Source organism: Gymnoscopelus braueri (assembly GCF_963280865.1).
Source record: "Gymnoscopelus braueri genome assembly, chromosome: 13".
Classification (NCBI taxonomy): Eukaryota; Metazoa; Chordata; class Actinopteri; order Myctophiformes; family Myctophidae; genus Gymnoscopelus; species Gymnoscopelus braueri.
The window spans coordinates 12,976,192-12,997,908 of NC_137615.1; the positions used below are offsets into that span (position 1 = coordinate 12,976,192).

At 39.6% G+C, this 21,717-nt stretch overlaps 2 protein-coding genes across 2 annotated transcripts in view; both read right to left on the reverse strand.

The window, feature by feature from the left end:
* Window positions 1–20,369, reverse strand: part of LOC308099403 (uncharacterized protein) — a gene marked incomplete at both ends in the record, with an annotated part of 84,808 nt that extends 64,439 nt beyond the window's left edge. Inside the window, 7 exons of the mRNA XM_080448143.1 lie at window positions 16,114–16,407; window positions 16,534–16,827; window positions 17,469–17,747; window positions 17,863–18,156; window positions 18,253–18,564; window positions 18,678–18,710; window positions 20,339–20,369. Of these exons, the coding sequence (XP_080304269.1) occupies window positions 16,114–16,407; window positions 16,534–16,827; window positions 17,469–17,747; window positions 17,863–18,156; window positions 18,253–18,564; window positions 18,678–18,710; window positions 20,339–20,369 (1,537 nt within the window). The remainder of the gene's footprint in view (window positions 1–16,113; window positions 16,408–16,533; window positions 16,828–17,468; window positions 17,748–17,862; window positions 18,157–18,252; window positions 18,565–18,677; window positions 18,711–20,338) is intronic.
* LOC308098596 (uncharacterized protein) lies at window positions 642–13,831 on the reverse strand (the record flags this gene model as incomplete). Its single annotated transcript, XM_080447006.1, has 6 exons — window positions 642–804; window positions 1,044–1,149; window positions 2,377–2,514; window positions 2,647–2,946; window positions 11,282–11,413; window positions 13,663–13,831. The coding sequence occupies 6 exons, from the start codon at window positions 13,829–13,831 to the stop codon at window positions 642–644; spliced, it is 1,008 nt and encodes a 335-aa protein (XP_080303132.1).
* Window positions 20,370–21,717: the final 1,348 nt, after the last annotated feature.

The window sequence follows — 21,717 nt, forward strand, 5'->3', positions numbered from 1 at the left end:
AGTAGCCTACATAATTTTATGCCTGGAACCAAGCCATCCAGGATCCACGCAATCTGGGAACCCATCGTTAAAAAAAAGGAAAAAACAGCGCCCTCTGCTATTTTCTTCCTTTGCAGTAGGGCAGTTTGGAATCTGTTCTTGAGAGATTAAGCTCCTGGTGAATCATGACCATAAAACATTTGATTCTGTGTCCAAAACAATATTTGAAAACCACAAAAAATTGATATTTATTAAATATAGTATATAATATCATTAAATATTCAAATATCTTTTGACACATAATAAAATGTTTTATGTTCATGATTCACCAGGAGCCTGGATGGCTTGGTTCCAGGCTTAAAATTATGTATATAAATATTTTTGGAAAAATCTATGGGAAATATGAATGTGTTTTCTATCTGTGGCACCACAAATGGCCGCCACTGCTATGCCCTATACTGTATATGAAGTATGAACTATAGAGGAACAATGTTAAATCCCAGTCCATTAATTTCATTAGGCTGGTCAACAATGCCACTTGAAGCATATTACACCCAGGTGTTGAAGTACGCAAATACTGCAAAGTGCCGTGTCTTGCGTGTGTCATGCGGCTGGCACCGCGTAAACTAATTGATTATTATTTATTATTTCCAAACAAAAACTCATCCAATAACAGTGACATAGTTATCTTCTTCTTTTTCATCAATGTCATCATACTCCTCCTTTTCCTCTTCCTCACCCGGGTTGTCAACCTGTTTGTGCATGTTATCATACTCCTCCTCTTCCTCTTCCTCACCCGGGTTGTCAACCTGTGTGTGCATGTTGCTGGCAAGAGAAGATGTAATTTGAGTATAATGTCTATATTCAGTTAATTTAAACAGCAGGAGATGGGAACACTTAGCCTAAAACCAAGTTGAACTTCGACCTCATGCACAATTACGATGATGGCTATGATGATTATTACCAGTGGTAGTATTACACTAGTATCCATTTTTTCCACTGAGGTTAATTCTCTTAAGACATATATTCAATTGGGAGTCATTTAAAACTATCAGTGTACTGACCCATTGACATAGTCATCGCTGTCATCATCGTTGCCTTGGTGACATGTGAAGGCAGCATTGACGTAAACAGCATGTCCTCCCACTGTGTTGTAGGGGTTTGTCACACCTTGGAAGAAATGCACACATACATGACAAACCGAATATAACATGGCGCCACTTCTCCATAGAACTCAATGGACGCGGCCACTATCTTCAATTCGGTTTTGAATGGTGTTTTCTGGCTTGATTCTAACCCTTCCTGTAAGTGTAACTGCAATGTTGAGAGCTCAAACGAAAAATGATTAAACAATCTTTGAAATCTAATAGGGCGGATGTGACAATAAAGTTGATTCTGATCCGATTACAATCATTCAGAATATCCGAATGGAACATTCAGGTGGAAAAACTCCGGAACACAGTGACTGATTGCCACTGTCTAAAGGCAGAGAATAATACAGCTACATCATCATCTGTTTTTTACGTCTTGAGACTCCAGGACAGGCTTCAGACGCACCTCCTGCAGGAGACATGGCTCAGATTTGGAACCATTTGATTTAGCGTTACAGGAACCTGTTGCGACCGCATGCCCTTGCTGACGTCGACAAGGCTCGAAACCACGACCTTCTGCATGGAAGGCATATGCTCTAACCGCTACACTTCTTTTAAAAAGAATACAGCTACATCAGTACACAAATAGTACTCACTCGTATCACTTCATCCTCTTTCCTGTTGTTCACAACCCAAAGACAAGTTCTAATGATGACAGGAAGCCACAGAATGCTCAGTGTATAATTATAAGAGGGAGACTGACGAACTTCCTCATTCCTCAACATCATTTACTCTTTAAAACAAATAACAGTGGAAGTAATAATTTGTTTTCCTACAAAAACAATTTGATAGTGTGGGAAATTATTATCATTGGCTTTTTCGTGGGCATTTAGGGTCAATGAACAGTTTCACATTCAGTCACATCTACTGTACGTCCACATTTATTTTCATTGTGGTATACTCAAATGTCATTATCATTAACCATTTTGAACCGGAATTAGAGTCTTAATCCAGGGTTGGGGACCAAGACTGCCGCTAGTTTTGACCAGAGACTTGACCAATTGTAATATATTGAAATATCACGATGAAGATTAGTTTAGTATTAGGGCAGTGATTCAGGTGGTAGGGTGGCCACTTGGGAATCGGAATGTTACCAGTTCGATCCCCAGCTCTCCCTGGGTTAGTGTTGAAGTGTCCTTGAGCAAGACACTGAACCCATAACTGCTCCTGATGAGCAGGTGGGTGCCTTGCATTGTTGCCTTTGTAAAGCGCTTTGGATAAAGATGCACCATTTGCAATTACTCACAGCCTGTGTCATCAGTCTTTTTGGTCGCTGTCTTTCTGTGTCTCCGCCTCCACATCAGCCAGAGACCAAGCAGCAGCAGAAGTAAGAGTAGGACTACACCTCCTATAGTTCCACCCACTAGCAGAGGGATTGGAGAGGCTGAAAGAAAGAAAGAAAGAAAGAAAGAAAGAAAGAAAGAAAGAAAGAAAAATGTTCAAGATGCAAGTAACAGAGATCTAGTTTGTGATAGTGTGTGTATTTGCTGATCCTTTATATAAATAATATTCTTACGGTTGACTGAGACGCTGAGCAGCTCTGAGCTGTTAGAAGTGAAATTGCGTGTGGAGACAGTGACTTCATAGACACAGCTGTAGTTGCCCTGGTGTTCATACTCTGCTGCAGGGAACTGGAAAGAGGCAGAGTGGTTGACTGCTGCCTTCATGTTAGTCATGTTGGAGCCAGAGAAGTTGAGGTAGAAGATGCCTCCATGATACTGGGGGAGAATGGAGCAGGTGATGGAGAAGCTGTAACCCCTGGTGACCTCTGAATGCCCAGGAGTCGTCAGAGAGATGTTGGCCTGCGGCAGCCTCACTGGTCACACAGAAACATATTTCTTAGTTTTATGCTGGAACTTTAAGAAATGTCTTAGTTCATTATAAATTATTGGTGTATACCATTGAGTCCTGGGTGTGAATTCTTATACATTTCAAGCAGCTAACATAATCAAATTAATGCAATAGTTTTATTATTGTATATTATTTCTCTTCCAATAAGGAAACCTGCATGAAAATAAACAAAACTTTGCACACAGGTCCATTCCTATGACAAACTTCCTCAACTGGCATTGTGGGCCTATTCTCCTAATGGTGTCGCTACATTAACCATCTAAATTTTGTAAATGAAAATCAGTCATTTATGCTATCACTTTGAAACTCTCACCAAAATGTAGGGACTGTTTAGGACTTGTTTATGTACTTTGAGTTGGTACAGTAGATGAGTCCATCACTCTATTTTTGTCTTACATTGTAATACAAATTAAACCTTTCTCCTCCCACATCTTTTGCTTATTTGACGCCAAACTGGCTACACACAGCATATTCAGACTACCCTCCATAAAGGTGAGGATACAGCAACTTCTTGTTAAATAAAAGCTCCAATGTTCATGGATTTTGTCATTTTTATTTCACATCATAGTTCAAAAATGACTTTTTGACAGCAATTTCAAGTATATCCTTATGTAACTAATTGCAGTCAATGAATAAAAATCTTTAAACAGTAGTTATTTTATGGAGCAATCAATCTTTGTACAAATAAGTTAATTTATTTGAAAAACATCCGTACAGTTTTGTACTCTCCCTAGACTTTAGAGGGACAAAAATGTAGAGTATTTTGTCTTGTTAACTGAATTTCTTACACTTGAAATCTGCCATTATATTCCATGTAAGAAATTCAAAGGTTCAAATTTGATTTGAACTAAATAGCAGGAGTAACATTTCAACTGATCAAATTTACCAGATACTTAGCAATTGATCATGTCAACGGAGGGTGTAGATGAGTTTCATGCTGTGGTATATAATGGCCTTGAGTATAAACTATAGAGCACTGAAGTCCTGACGTCACTGCCGCTAAAGGGCGCTGTTCCGCTGGTTTGTGGCTTTATTTTTTTGTGTTGAAATCCCCATTGGGAATCTTAGATCGCCTCATATAAGAACTGTGTTCGAAAAATAAACACACCACCCCGGCGATTTTACTCATATGGATATGAAGCATCGACTGAAGGTGGAAATGTACACATTTACCCAAAGAGTAACAAAATAAACGCTAGAAACTAGTCAAACAACTCAAAGACTACATTTCACATGAACGCGGCTGCTGTAGGGACAGTGATTTTCAGACCCGGAAGTGTAGTTCTTAAGACTTTTAAGGCAGAATTAATTCAATTTTCACCAGAAACAGGCTGTATCAAACATGAATGAATATCATAAACGATGCAGAGCCACCCCCCTGACAGAAATGCTAGGGTGGTGTGTTTATGTTTGGAACACAGTTCTTATATGACGTGATCTAAGATTCCTCAATGGGGATTTCAACACAAAAAATAAAGCCACGAACCAGCGGAACAGCACCCTCTAGCGGCAGTGACGTCAGACTTCGGTGCTCTATAAGCGGAAGTGGAAGTACAATTCTGCAAAAGGCTCCCTTAAACAACACACTTTTGCCTGCTTATATTTCTCACTAAATCCATGTACTGAACAGTAACTAACATGGTGTGTGCCTGGCTTGGTTGGTAGAGCACTCCACTTTGAGTCACAAGGTTCTAGGTTTGATTTCAGCCATTGCCAACTCAGTACAGCATCAACAAAACTCTGTAGCATACTGTAGGGCCAAACCAGTCCTCAAACTGCCCGGCCTGTCCATTGCTGCGCAGCAGATGTACTTTCAGAATTATTTCATTACATTGTTATTAAAAAAAAAAAAAATGAATGCAATAGTTATTTCCTCACCTGTAACAGAGAAGGTAAAAGGGTCACTTTGAGGAGATTTAAAGGGTCTGCTTGAAACTGTTGTATCATACTGACATCGGTACGACCCTTCATGATCAAAGTTCACATTAGGGATGTTGAAGGTGGATCTGCCATTGGAAAATTGGACCTTTCTAAATGAACCGTGGGGCTGCAAAGTGAAGGTTCCACCCATAAACTGAGTTGAAATGGAACAGGTGATGTAAACTGTGTTACCCCAGGTAACCTTACTGACAGGATTCACTGAGATGCTGGGCTTTGGGAGATTCACTGAAAATAGTAGGATATGAGTGGGAAATTTAAAAAAAGTTTTAATTAAAAAAAAAAGGCATTGTATATTAGTTTGAAATGTATGACTACATTGTAATTTTAAATAATGTAATTAATTCAATAGTTATTTCCTCACCTGTAACAGAGAACTTAACAGGGTCACTTTCAGGAGAGTTGAAGCGTCTACTTGAAACAGTTGTTTCATACTGACAATGGTACGACCCCTCGTGAACAAAGTCCACTTTAGGGATGTTGAAGGTATTTGATGTGCCCCTGGTGGTTTTGATGATTGAACTGGAGGACTTCAGCAAAGTTAAGGTTCCACCCAAATGCTGAGTTGAGATGGAACAGGTGATGTCAACTGTTTTACCCCAAGTAACCTCACTGACAGGATTCACTGAGATGCTGGGCTTTGGGAAAGTCACTGAAAATAAAAATAATTAACTGTTTTAATCATTAGCATTGTACAGTATATTATTTTAAGGTTATGGTTAGAAGAAAACAACTAGCTGACAAATAAAATATATTTTGCCAGCTTTTGACAAATGCCCGGTTTGACCGTGTATAATGTTTGTAGTTTGTATCTTTCATAAAAGCAGCCAATCAAGCCTAATTTCTGTGTTTTGTGTCACTTCAACAAAAGTGAGGTATAGTTTGGCAGAAGTTTTAAAAATCATGGCATGTGGTTTGAGTGAGACAATTTGCTACAGTAGTTGCAATCCCATTCCCATTAATCCTGGAGTCCATTTACTTTGGAGTCTACTCATAGTCTGACCCTCAGTACTATGGTTAAGTTTGTAGATTTTCTATGATCTCTGGGTTCATAAAAGCATCCTACTCACCAACAATGACGTTTACTTGGCTGCTGTGGGTGCTTGTGGTGCTCTGAGTTGAGTATCGACAAGTATAACTTCCCTGGCGGGAAGAGTCAACATTGGACAGTGTTAATATCCCACTGGTCTGTTTGGATATTAAAGCCTTCCGTCCAATGTCAGATCCATCCTTGTAAAAAATCACATCAAGAGGTGCACAGAGCAGGGTTGAAATCGAGCAAGTGAGGCTCAACGTCTCTCCTGGTGAAAGAGCTAAACTGGATGACGACAGAGATGGTTGTCCTGCTGCAGAAGAAAACATACATTTTGTTCATCTTAATTATTATCTAATTATTATGATGAACTAGGTCTTACTGCGTTTGTGAACATTGGACTCCACTACTTCAGTGATTCGGAATCAAATATTCAGAAAGGTTCTATCAATGTTAATTCTATCTTAACGAGATCAATTTTGAAGGAAGAGATTACAAATATTACCTGAGCAAACAACACCAACATCTTCTCCATGGCCACAGTTATTTTCCCCAAATTCTCGATGTGAACATTCAGTCAGAGAGCATTCACTACCAGAACAAGCAACATCATCCAACCAGATTTTACCACTGCCACCCCCATACGTGCTGAATTTTGAAGCTGTCCCACATCCTAGCTCTCTGCAAACGACCTCAGTGTTTTTCATGGTCCAGTCGTCATCACAGACTGTTCCCCAGAGGCCGCTGTAATAGATCTCCAGTCTTCCAGAGCATCGAGACCCTACTAATCTGATCTGAGCACCTTCTATCGGTAAAAAGAAAGAGGAAAAATATTAGTAAAAAACATCCACATTAAAATGATAATTTCATTAACGTTTCCTTTTTTTCTGAATATAGCTGTTTCTTTTTTATTCCCTTTTTCCAGAGAACATTCTTACCTGTATGTGAAGGTATGTACAGGAGAATAGACACTGCAGGGGGAAACAGAGCAAGCAGAGTTACTTTAATGTTTTTCTAATGTGTCAGCATATCACATAATCACCAGTGGCATTACACTTTGAAACACATGGATACAACATCTACTACTATATACAGAGACACATCTCGAAAATGACTTTCACCATGATTGCAAAGGGATAAATAAAGTAAAACAGAACCTTTTGAGAGTTTAGGAATGTATTCATGGATCTTGTTTGTGTCCATCTTAGTAATAGCCAGGTCAGGTAGGTTATTGTGGGCCAGCAATGTTCAGAATTTGCCAATCAGGATGGAATATAAAAAATCGGACGGAACCATCTTGATCACTTGACTATAGAGATAATGTGCACTGATTTGCATGATGTTTGGACAAAATTTGTAGGAGTAATATAAAAAAGAAAAATCGGCCTCCTGGTGGCACTATAATAGGGCAATGTTAAAGGGATACTTCACTTTCAAATAAAATAAACATTTAAAAAAATAATTTAAAAAAAATGAAAGAAGTTATGGCAAAATAAAGGCCCCCTCACACATTAGTAGGACACTCTAATGCGTGAGGGGGCCTTTATTTTGCCATAACTTCTTTCATTTTTTTTAAATATTTTTTTTTAATGTTTATTTTATTTGAAAGTGAAGTATCCCTTTAAAAGGGTGGCGTTTGTTCTTCAACGTAGTGTGAATGTACGTGCAAAGCTGCACCGCAATCGGACGCTCCGTTCATGATTTGCGGCATTTTGTTCAAAACGGGCCACTCCTGCAAACTTAATGTCAATGTTAGCCAATCAGGATGGAATATGAAAAATCAAATCCATCTTGATCACATGACTATAGAGATCATGTGAACCGATTTGTGTGAAATTTGGATGAAATCTGAAGGCTTAATCTCAAAATATGTGTTTTACATAAGTCGGCCTCCTGGTGGCGCTATAGAAGGCTAATGTAAAAAATGCAGGGCAGATGTTTTTCCTTGGCCTCTAGGGAGTATGCGTGCAAAGTTTCACGCAGATCGGTGCAGTTACAGTTAAAAACCCAATTTGGCCTTTTATAGCGCCACCATGAGGCTGATTTGAAAATTTCCAAGTGGCATTTCTTCCTCGGCCTAGTGGGAATGTGCGTGTGAAATTTCACGGAAATCGCAAGCTGCGTTCATGATTTGAGGCATTTAGTTCAAAATGGACCAATCCTGCAAACTTTGGAAGCCAACCTTAGCCAATCAGGATGGAATATGGAAAATCAGACAGATCCGTGTTGATCACATGACTATAGAGATACTGTGTACTGATTTGCGTGATGTTTGGATAAAATCTGTAGAAGTAATATAAAAAAAAGATTTTGCACAAATCGGCCTCCTGGTGGCGCTATAACAGGGCCATGCACAGTTTCGCAGCGACCGGGCCAACGGTTTCGGAGATTAGCCGCTCGCAGACAGATGGACACGCGGACGGACGGACGGACACACGGACGGACGGACGGACAGGGGGTAAAACATACTCTCTCGCCATGCCTTTCGGCCTGGCGGAGACAATGAGGCCTTTACCCTTTGTGGTTGTGGTTTGCAGGGTGAAGCCAGCAAAGCCCTATTTATCTTGACATTCAACTAATGAGGAAGTACATGAGCTATATGTCTGTCTAAACAGAGAAAAGGAAGTATACAATTGACACAAAAGGAGCTCTATTATATTATTTTAGACTATACTGTATAGGAAGGTAAGTTGTCACTCATAATTTACAGTATACAGTATATTGAAACTTAATATTTTATATACTGTATTGTAGCTATACAATACAGTATATAATATATATATATATATATGTGTGTGCTGGACTGATTGACAGCGCAAATTACATACAAGTATGATAGATAAACACATGACAGATAACAATATGGGACATTATGTCTAAGTTAATAATAACTATTAATTTTACCCAGCGTTCGATGTTCATTTTAAGGTGAGCTGTAAACAAATTTCGTATTCATGGGAAAATGCAAAAAGTATTTAGTTGAAGTAAACAAGTGTATCACTGTTGTCATTTTTGTAAGCATGCATTGTGTTCCTAGTTGGCTGAGTATTCACTGTAAGCATTTTGTAACATGTCAGTCAGCATTGCTGTAGGCCCACAGCAGTACGGTCATGTGGAGAAATGTACACACTGTGAATTTGACTTCTGGATGTCAAAAGGCTGACAGTCTAGCATCTTTAACAACTCACCATGTCAATGTCACAATACATTTCTGGGATAAATCTTAGTATCTTACAGACACTGTGAAGAAAAGCTGGGCTGTGACCAGTAAATATTCATACATACAGTGAAGCCTTCAACTCAATACCACTATACTATCATAAATTGAGCTAGAATGTTACTTAGAAATTCTCTCACTTCAGGAAGATTCAAACAGAAACTTTAAGGATCTGTAAATGGGGGAAAACATGTTTTCAATATATTAATATATAGGAAAAATTATAATAAAACATGGCACTCACTCATGTTCAAATATAGGATTTTTCTCCATATTACGAGTCCCATGGTGGAGAGACTGATAGGGTCTTCTCTGCCAGTCTCGAGTTGAAGACTGAACTAGGAAGATGTAATGAGTGCTGTGGTCATCTAGAATGTGTGCACGTCGACATCATGAACACTAGTGTGACTTCCTTCTTACTAACAATAAGAAGCAATCAACACTATATGTCAATAAATACAGCAGTCAGACCAAAAAAAATTGGAATATAGATTATTTTCTTTGTCTTTTTTCAGTTGATTAAACTAGAAGAAAAGCCTTGAAGTTAATCATGAAAATAACTGTCAAGCAGGTTATTAAACTAAAACAGCTATACAATTCCACTACAATGACAATTCTTGATACAACGAATGAGTGAAGAGAATGAGAGCTGAAATGTAAGATTCATTTGTAAATCCTTCCTTCCCTTTTTGTTGGACATTTTTCATTGACTTCTCACAACCTGCCTTCCATGAAGGCCCCCTCCTTAAAGACATCTTCAAGCTAACATGACATGTGAATCCTAAAAACTAAAATATTTTTAGGATAAAATACATTTTATACATTTGAAAACTTGTGAAACGGGACATGATGAGTACTTTCTACTTTTGGTACTTTAACAACTTTTTGATGCCCATACTTTTGTACTTTTACTCAAGTACATTTTGAATTCCAAACTTGTACTTGTACAGGGTATTTCTACATTGCCGTATTGATACTATTACTTTTACTTACTGTACAGTAAAACACTTTGAGTACTTTTTCCACCATTGTGTATAGACCCCGCAAAAAAATTGTTGGATTACAATTATAACCTTTTGGGGTCATAGTATTGTCTTAACAAAATAGGCTAGTTGCTGTCCACGGGCATGCAAATCGATCTCCACGCACGAGGGGTTGCCTGACAATTTTGTATTTGTTTATTGCTGCTTCTGCTGCTGCCGGCGTGCAGAGCGGCAGGCCTGTTGGATATTTATGCAATGCAATTTATTTTATTTTGTATTTTATAGGGTTGTGAAAACAGGGTGTTTGTGAGGCTTATTGGACCTTTTTGTGTTAAAATGTGTGCGTGTGTCATTGACCAGACGTCTAGCTCCTGTGATTTGCATAATACACATGGCTCTTTGATTTCCAATACAAGTAACTGTAAAATACTGTGAAATAGAACACTGTCTTTGTAGTGTGTGTGTGTGTGTGTGTGTGTGTGTGTGTGTGTGTGTGTGTGTGTGTGTGTGTGTGTGTGTGTGTGTGTGTGTGTGTGTGTGTGTGTGTGTGTTTGTGTGTGCGCGTGTGCGCGTGTGCGCGTGTGTGTGTGTGTGTGTGTGTGTGTGTGTGTGTGTGTGTGTGTGGGGGGGGGGGGGTGGGTGTGTGTGTGTGTGTGTGTGTGTGTGTGTGTGTGTGTGTGTGCGTGCGTGTGCGTGCGTGTGTGTGTGTGTGTGTGTGTGTGTGTGTGTGTGTGTGTGTGTGTGTGTGTGTGTGTGTGTGTGTGTGTGTGTGTGTGTGTGTGTACGTTGTACGTGCTGCACTGCGTGGTAAATAACTAGTAACTATGCAGCGTACTTGTGCACCGTCTGCAGCTCATTGTTACACCATTGTGTGGGAAACAAATTTATTTTTTGCATGTTGCTGGCTCCCTTGTAGTCTCTGAGGTCAACAAGAGAAGACAACATGAGTTCAGTATATAAGTTGATGATCAGCACAGGAGATGGGAACATTAAAACCAACTAAAGACCCTCATGTGCAATGAAAATAACGATGGTGATTATAACAATCAAGAAGATAATGATGATGATAATTATTATCTCTTAAGAGGCTCTTCAAATGAGGTTCATTTCAAACTCTCAGCGTACTGACCCGTTCTCATAGTCATCACTGTCATCATTGCCATGGTGACAGGTGGAGACATCTGCATTGAGGTAGTCTTCTTCATCATCATCTTCATCATCATTGGCTCTGCCCACTGTGTTGTATAGGCGTTCATCTCACCTGGGAAGACAGGTGAGCAGTAACAGGTTCAGAGGCAACAAGTTGAACACTGTAACAGGGTTGACGCACCAGATGGAATAAGAGATGTTGATAGAACATTGTTTAGGACATTAGGGGATTTATTTTATGATCATGAGTTTCTCAAACAGCGAAGAAAAAGCCATAGTACAAGCCTTACAATCAGTACAATCACATCCACAAATAAGTGGATTAGACTGATGAGCATCGTGATTGGTTAACCACTTAAACCCCAGCATCCAAATTCTGCGGAAAACTTCTGCAGACAATAGCAGATCGACAAGCTCACAACATGTCACACTGCAACTCGTTGTGAGCTTGTCGATCGGCTGATGTGTGATGTCGATCTCCATATTACGAGTTCCATGGTGGAGAAACTGAGAAAGGTCTTGTCTGTCACTCTCCAGTGGAGTTGAAGACTGAAAGGAAGATGTGGTGAGTTCTTTATAATGTGAATGCTCATTTAAGAAACTGTCATCATGAATGATGAGACTTCCTCTTATACTGATATACAGTTAGTTCTCTGCCATTTACATTCTCTGCACGGTTGTAGCTTAAAGTCATGCTATGTAACAGTTTTTTCCAATTAAACAAAAGTAAAAAAAATTGATTAACTGATAATCGATGATGGAGAATTGTGGTGACTGGCCCTCTCTCAGTGTGCACAAGAAATGTCACACTGATCAGTGGAGTGTTATGAGAGATAGATTACAGGTTAGAGTGAGAAGATTAGTCATCCGTGAGACAAAAGGTATAAAGCCACTGCTGCTTTGCATGGAAAGGAGCCAGCTCATCTAGTAAAACTTAATTTACTCTTAGCTGCGCGCATTGTGTAACATACTGAAAATAGCAGATCTACAAGCTCACAACAAGTTGCAGCGTGACTCGTTGTCGTTGTGAGCTTGTAGATCTGCAATTTTATGTGTGAGACCCCAGCTAGCAACTAAGTGTAAATCAGGCAACACGATGCCTCCTCCTGGCTGCATCCCCAATGCAGCCATTAGGGAAAGACGGACAGACGGATGGACGGACAACATAAAGTAAATATATAAAAATATAAACTCTGCAGTAGTGGCCTATATATATCTTTATTCAAAATAACACAAAATATTTTAACATCCTAGCAATAACTTTGGTGTGTGCAGAAATAAAAAGAACAAAAGTGAACATGAGAGATTTTTAAGATAGATTTTTGGTCACAAGGGGGCCCCCTGTGCTGTCTTTTTAGAGGGCAGTGAAATGCAGCACACTGTATTTTCATTATCTGTAAAAAGCTGAAACATGACCATGGCATACATGAGGATCAAAGCGCTGCACTGGGTCACATAATGTAGCCTACATAAAATAAAACAATAACTTGTTTTTTGGACCAAGATTGATCTCCATGTTAAAATTTGCAATAGCAATGGCAACCGCAAAACAAAAAGCAAAATTACAACCAAAACCAATTCCTTTGTGTGTTTTAAAATGCTGATTGTTTTTATAGATGATAAAGGTCATGCAAAATAATAACAAAGAAGCAGTCTATTTACAGCATAAAATACATTAGATTAGCCTATTTTGGTCAGCTTTAAAATAATTCACATTTTCTTGCTCATTGTAAGGTCAGTTTCAAAATCTACAAACCTGAGACCCATCTGCTGACATGTTATCTTTCAATTGTTATTCAAAAACATATATATGAAGGGTTTAGTCAACATAAAATACGTACAGGTGTTTAAAATATCACACACTTAATAATAAAGTCTGCTTTTATCACTCAAATAGCAAACATGTGTATGTTGAATTCTATTTTATTCAATACATTAAATAGAATACTTTATATTCAACTGGCTCATGGTATTTGGTCCAATAGTGAGTGTGACGGCCTCGATTCCAATCCAACCATTGTCCTGTGTCGCATGTCTCACCTCAGTCTCTGCCCTTGGACTTTCAACACTGATCTGTCTGAAAAAATTAATGCCCAAACTGCCTAAAATAAATCATTACAAAATGTTTAATTAAACAACTACTTTGTTCTTTCCAAACTAAAACTGCTTTATATGGAATTAAACTGAATTCTCGCATCAATAACTGACTGAATGAATCAAATTAAGTTGATGATCTTAGCCTAATAGTCTTTATAAACTAGTAAGCATGATATTGTCCTGCTCGTGTTCATGGCAAGGGTTCCATGGCCATGTAGTGTCCTTCTTCATCGACATCACTCTGGCCTTCCACTGCTCTCCTACCAGGGCTGAGGTGTTCTTTGGTGTTGTTCTCGGGGTACATGTCTGGGTTAGCATAGATAGCATCACAGACATCACTGTGATCGGTGCCTTGGTGACAGGTGAAGGCCTCTGCATTGCCGTAGTCTTCTTCATCATCCTCATCTCTGCCCACCGTGGTGTAGATGTTCATCGCACCTTGGAAGAAATACATACATATTATGTATATCAGTGTTGGTGTCACATAGTATGTCGTCTCTGTTGGGTGGAAACAGGGTGTCCAAAACAATTACTTTTCAGGATTCAAATAGAAAAACAGCAAAAGTAGCAGATCGACAAGCTCAAAGCGCGTCGCTTCGCGGCGCGTTTCGAGCTTGCAGATCTGCTACTTTTGATACTTTTGTGTGACGCTGTAGTATGATCAAGTAGGGCGCTAATTTACGGGGGAAAAAAACACAAAAAGTTAAAATATGGAGATAAGAAGTTTCTGCCCGACAGCGACGATATGTTTCATCAGATCTCATGCAATTGCACATTAGTAAATGCAGTGAGTATGTGCTTCCTTCTGGTATGCACGCGGTCTCCAAAGGGCACCACAGTGCGGTGCCCAAGTCCAATGTCAGCCACAGTGACAGCTGAAACAACCTGAACACAATGTTAACTTTATCCTGTAGGATTTATTCGTAAGCATCTGTTTAGGGAAACCTAATAATCACTCCCTCCAAGTATCTTAACACATCGGTTCTGATGATATTATATTACAAACAAACAAACAAGACTGATCACAATACCCTGCCAGGCATTGCTGTTGGGCAAGGTAATGACGGTGGAGGAGACCACATCCACAAAAAAGCTTTTTTTTTTAATTCAACTCAACTAACTTTTTTAACTCAACTACAGACACACTTAAAGTCATGGGCACGCAGAGATTTTGGACATTTAAGGATACACATTCTGCATATTCTGTGATTTCTTGTCAACATTATAATAACTCATCTTTGAGTTGTTTACTCAGTTCTCGTATCACTTCTCATCAGTTTTCCTGTAGTGCATAACCCGAAGATGAGTTATAATTTCAACAAAAAGTCACAGAATACGCAGAACGTGTTGTATCCTACTATAAATGTGCAAAATCTCTGCGTGCATGTGAGTGTGTCTGTAGTTTATGAATCTCAAGAACCGCCTGACTAATCATAACCGTCTGTCTGTCTATATGGGTGTGTTCGAAAATACAGCACTGAGCGCACTGGCCAATACAAACTAATAGGCGAGTGTGCTCCGGTGCGTAATTTCCGAACGCACCCTATGTGTCCCTTTTGTGCCCATATGGAAAAGTCCTTGTGGAGTGGTAAACACCTGTGGAGAATGTGTGGAAGGTGCAAACTGACTGGAAAGTGGACTGACTAACTAATCAAATGGCAGGTGTGGGGAATTCGACAGGTGTGGGGAATTTGCCAAATCAAGCTTAGGCTGGGGTTGCCATGGCAATCAATTGACTCATTTGGCCACGGCCAAAGCCTTTCCCGGCGGTGCTGGACAACCGCCTATCCAACTGACTCGACACCGGGCACTGCACTCGCCCGGGTCATCAGCGACGCGCGTGCCAAATTTGAAGACAGTCGGTCGAACGGTTCTCGAGATACGTGTACGTACACACAGAGATTCTGTGCATTTATTGTAAGATTGTAAGATGAATCAAGATGAAGAGGGTATGATTGGAATTACTCACAGACTGTGTGATCTGTGATAGCCGTACACTTTCTGTGTCTCCGCCTCCACATCAGCCAAAGACCAATCAGCAGCAGCAGTAAGAGCAGGACCACACCTACGGTCCCTCCCACTAGCAGAGGGATTGGAGAGGCTGTAAAAGGGTCTGGAAGTACAGTAGTAGGGGGGTGAAGATAGGAATGAAGGAAGAAAAATAAATAGAGAAATATTTTTTGCACAGATTGTGGAAGATGACGGTTTACTTGTCTGATTAGTATTGGCTCACGGGCCGGATTGGGAAGAATTCGTCTTCAGACTGACTGAGCCAATATTGTGTGCACGGGTCGCCTTTGTTCTTTTTCTTCTCTCATCTATTACAGTTTTACAGTTTTAAAATGTTTTGCATATAAAGCATTACTTTTAATAACAACTTAAAGTCATGGGCTAGTAAATTGTGATGAGAGAATACAACACAGTGCTATTTGGCTGTTTGGCCCCACTCTTTCCATTAATAAATAATTTAATATTAACATTAACAGACACAAATGTACAAAGGTCGAATCAAATTGTAAATGCAGGTTACATAATTGCACCTAATTTCATTTATGAAGATTAGGAGTAGGCTACCGCTCAGCATAACGCACAGCTCCCACCCGGATTGGACATCTTCGCGGGCCGCATTTGGCCCATGGCCAGTCAGTTTGAAACCCCTGCCTTGGAGTTAATTGTTAATTAGAATAATTCAATTAAAGCAAGTTATTACCTCACCTGTAACAGAGAACCTAACAGGGTCGCTTTGAGGAGATTTGAAGTGTCTACTTGAAACAGTTTTTTCGTACTGACATTGGTACGACCCCTCATGGACAAAGTCCACATTAGGGATTTTGAAGGTGTATGACCTGCCACTGGTAGTTTGGATATTTATAAATGAACTGGAGGTCTGCTGCAAAGTGAAGGTTCCACCCAAATGCTGAGCTGAGATGGAACAGGTGATGTCAACAGTGTTACCCCAGGTAACTTCACTGACAGGATTCACTGAGATGCTGGGCTTTGGGAGACTCACTGAAAATAGTATGAATGGGAAAGAATAAACCATTTAAATGATTAGCATTGTATAGTATATTATTGAGAAAAATGACTGCATTGTTATCTAAAATAACTTGATTAATGCACTAGTTATTTCTTCACCTGTAACAGAGAACATAACAGGGTCACTTTGAGGAGAGTTGAAGTGTCTACTTGAAACAGTCGTTTCATACTGACATTGGTACGACCCCTCGTGAACAAAGTCCACATTAGGGATGTTGAAGGTATATGACGAGCCACTGGTGGTTTGTTTCTTTCTAAATGAACCAGAGGTCTGCTGCAAAGTGAAGGTTCCACCCAAATGCTGAGTTGAGATGGAACAGGTGATGTCAACCGTGTTACCCCAGGTAACCTCACTGACAGGATTCACTGAGATGCTGGGCTTTGGGAGACTCACTGAAAATTGTAGCAAATGAATGGGAAAGAATAAACCATTTCAGTTATTAGCATTGTATATTATTTTATTTGTCAGGTTTTTAATGCTTAGTTTGACAAACATGTATAAGTGTTGTTGTTTGTATCTTTTATAAAAGCAGCTAATCTAACCCAGTGTATGGGTTTTATCTCTTGGGCAAGTGACGTAAGCTTCTTAGTTTGACAGAACATTTAAAAAAAACATGGCATCAGTTTCAAGTGAGACAATTTGCTACAGTAGGTTTTATTTTCATCAAAAGTTGAAAATGTGTTCATAAAATCGAGTTTGAATCCAATTTGGAGTCTACTTGGAGTTAAACCCTCAGCACCATACAAGCCGGTACATTATTAAAACCAATCTTTGGTTAGGTAGAGCATATCAATATTAATACAATAGTCTTTGGAGGTGGTCTCTCTACTCTTCCCTTGAGACCTCAACACCTCATGGATGACTATGATCAGACATTAGATGCACCACCATGTTTATTGTAGTTCGGACATTGTCGCACATGGAGAAAGGCTCCATCAGGAAAAGGAGACAAGGGAAAAGGATTGTAGCTTTGTCTACTGAACCCCCATGATCTCTGGCTTCAATAAAAGTTTCATAAAAGCTCCATACTCACCAACTGTGACGTTTACTGGGCTGCTGTTGGAGCTTGTGGTGCTGTGAGTAGAGTATTGACAGGTATAACTTCCTTCATGGGAAGAGTCAACATTGGACAGTGTTAACCTCCCAACACCGGTCTGTTGGGATTCTAGAAATGCCTGATGTTTAATGGAGGATTCACCCTTGTAAAAATTCACATGAAGAATTCCACAGAGTGGAGCTAAGCAAGTGAGGATCAACTGCTCTCCTGGTGACAGTGTTGAGTGGGATGCAGACAGTCTAGGAGATGTTTGTCCTGCAGAAGAAAACATCTCTTTTTGTTGCAAATTTCCAGTGAATCAGAATCAACTAACTTTCCATCTAAAGTAATTGTATCTTAACAAGATTCTAATACATTTTATAAATCTCACCTGAACAAACAACACCAACATCTTCCAAATGGCCGCAGTTATTTCTCCCAAATCCTGGATGTGAGCACTGAGTCACAGAGCATTCACTACCAGAACAAGCAACATCATCCAACCAGATCTCACCACTGCCTTGCCCATACTTTTCAATGCTTGAAGCCGCCCCACAGCCTAGCTCTCTGCAAACCACCTCAGTGTCATTCATGTCCCAGCTGTCGTCACACACCGTCCCCCACTGACCACTATGATAGACCTCCACCCTGCCAGAGCACCGTCCACCACCTACTAGCCTCACCACTGTAAAGTTAGGAAGAAAAAAGAAAAATTATTAGTGTTGCACCTTTGTGATTTTCATTGATTTGAGATGACGAGTGACATGACATCCGCTCTTACCTGAGCAGACGACACCAACATCCTCACCATGACCGCAATCATGTACACCGAATCCACTGTGTGGGCACTGAGTTAGAGACATTTCACTTCCTGAACAGTCAACGTTATCCATCCAGATTGGACCATTCCCTTGGCCAAAATAGGCTCTTCCAGGAGCACTCTGTGCCGTCCCACAGCTCAGCTCTCTGCAAACCACCTCAGCATCATTCAGGTCCCAGTTGTCGTCACAGACTGTTCCCCAGCTGTTGTTGTGATAGACCTCCACCCTGCCAGAGCACCGGGAAGACCCAACTAATCTGATCTGGACACTTTCTATCAGTAAAAAAGAAAGAAAGAAACAAAAAACATTAAACCTTTCATTTAATTAACCACCCCCAACCTCCCCACCCCCCAAAATATGAATTTCTTTGAGGTAATATGCTGACCTGTATGTGAAGGTATGTACAGGAAAACAGATACTGTAGGTGGAAAAACAGAACATGCAGAGTGACTTTTATGTTTTTCAAATGGTGCAAACATAATCATATCACCAGTGGCACTTTGAAACACATTGTCTACATACTGAAAAATTACTTATGATCGCAAAGGGACAATAAAGCAAAACATAACCTTTTGTGATTTGTGTAAATTGCCTTCCTGTATCTTGTTCGTGTCCATCTATCTACACGTGTAAAAGTGATATTGTAGATTTTTCATAATGAATATCATCTTACTAACAGCCTGCTAAAGCAAGCTGTTAATGTATTTTACTGTGGATAGATTGTGTATTATCTCAAATAAGAGTGTGTGTGTGTGTGTGTGTGTGTGTGTGCGTGCGTGCGTGCGTGCGTGCGTGCGTGCGTGCGTGCGTGCGTGCGTGCGTGCGTGCACGTGCACATGCACGTGCATGCGTATGTATGTATTAAGCTAAATACTGTATATTCCTTATGTACTTTGACTGGTGTGGATAGATAGTTTGCGTACACTTTGACAACCTTTATATTTATAGCTGTTAATAGCTACGTATGTTAAATGGAGGTCCAAGTGCAGAGGGCCAGTTCAGGTAAGACCTTAGAATCGCTTCGGTTTTTGGTTCCTTATTTCAAGTCCCTGTATGTTATTCTCTGTTTACTCCCAAAGATTTTATTTAATATTAAATATTAAAATAAAATCTTTGGGAGTATTTGTATTCTTAAAGCTTAGATATACAGTATCTCTTCAACCCAATATCGGTCCTGTGTTTCATATCGCGGTGCTTCTATGTCAACTGAATTTCCCCATGGGATCAGAAAAGGTCTGTTAAAAAGGTAAGTTAATAAAACCTATTCATTTCAACCAGCTGGCTTATAAAACATTCATTTCTGCTGTTGCCCATTGACATAACATTTTTTTAATGTTACTGTATGTTCAATTAGAATTTTCACTTGAGATGTAAACAATGTTTCATTCCTTACAATAAAATGTAAAAATACATTTATAGAAAAATCGATATAGTTAACATTCAAATAAATGAAGAAGGCAGCCTAGTCTGACTGAAACGTTGGTGTTTTCTGTCTCTGTGTCCACAATAAAATATTGGCATCAGCAGCCACAGGTGTGCGGCTCTACTGCTTGATCTTTCAGTGTTTAATCCGTTGGCTGGCACCTCACAAGGACCCCTTTGTATAACCATGCAAATAAATGTGTTCATGTTGAATCCTTGTTGGTGCGTGTGTACAGTAAGCATTCATTATTTTCCTAGTTGTTGGCTGAGGATTCCCCGTAAGATTTGTGTGACTGGCATGTAAAAAAATATATATTATATTATATATATATGTAAATATATATATTTTTTTACATGTCTAAACATACTGTAAGCCCACAGTCATGAGTCATGTGTATACTCTGATAGGCTATACCATATACCATTAAACAGTCTATTGTTCAACAGACAACACTGCAGAAAAGCTGGGTTGAGACCAGTAAACATTCATAAACACAATTATACCCTCAAGTTTATACCAGTTACTATACTGGTAGATAGAATTTCATTTAGGACCATTTCAATTTTCAATATCTTAATACATAGGAAACATCAACTGATAGAATAATAAAACCTGGCACTCACTTATGTTCAAATACAGTATTTTTCTCCACATTACGAGTTCCATGGTGGAGAGACTGATAGGGTCTTCTCTGTCACTGTCCAGTGGAGTTGAAGACTGAACTATAGGAAGATGTGGTGAGTTCTATAATACATATAATGTGGTGAAAGCTCATATAGAAACTGTGCAGGTGATACTTCCACCCTATCACATGCAGTTCACTTCCATTTACATTCTCTGTAGGTGTTTTGCATGGCTGATCATCAGTGAGTGTATTTTAGATACATTTCAAAGGAATGTGAAGGAAAGGGGAAAATAGGCAACCTGAAAACAGGACTCCAAAATCTTTAGTAGATATTCAAGTGTGTGTGTGTGTGTGTGTGTGTGTGTGTGTGTGTGTGTGTGTGTGTGCGTGTGCGTGTGCGTGTGCGTGTGCGTGCGTGCGTGCGGGCTTGCGTGTGTGTGTGTATTATTTTGTCACATATTATTGCAACATTTTTGTATTTTTGGAATTCATAATCCTGAGACTTTGAACTCACAAAATGTGAAGACCCATCATCCCACCATCCCTCCATATTTAGGCAAGACCGACTTAATCAATATGACATCATGCAACATGACTGTTACGGCAGTAACTGTTAGGGTCGTAACAATGACAGATCAGAGATCATTATTTACAAGCAAAACTAGTCTAATTATAACATTGATGATACATAGCCTCACTGGATCTCATAGCCTGAAGGAATGATTGCTCTGCGTTATACAAAAATGACATACGTAGACAGATTTGAAAACTATTCGGAATTTTAGGTCATTGGCCCGCTGGCAGCAATCACAAAACACTGATCGGCAGAGTACAGTATTTTGCTAGATAAGCTGTGGACAGACACACAGACTGGGATGAATGCAATATATCCGCCAGAATTAAGTGAAAGTTTGTTTTAGGCTTAACAAATGAGGCAGGTGTAGGATATACAATAGATTAATTATTTCATACTAGTATCCTTATTTCATCTGGTTACCTAGAAGCCACAGAAATACCGTACAGGAACTTGACTTCCTCAATGGCAAAGGTTTCATTATTACAGAACTGTGTTTGCACGTGTGCATGTGCACCCACACGCATGTACGGGCTGGGGCATGGAGTGTGCATGGGGGATGGAGGTGGGCTTGGTGAATTGACATTGAGCAATTTTACAAATATTCAGGAATATCTGCAGACCGACACAGACAGGGGTGATTGCAATATCTCTGCCAGATTTAGGTGAAAGTTTGGCTTATAAGCTTAACAAATATGTGTCAGGTGTAAGATATGCAGCAGCTTTATCATTTCATAGTATCCTTATTTAATCTGGTCTCAGAAGCCACCGAAATACAGGAAATGTACTTCCTCAATGGCAAA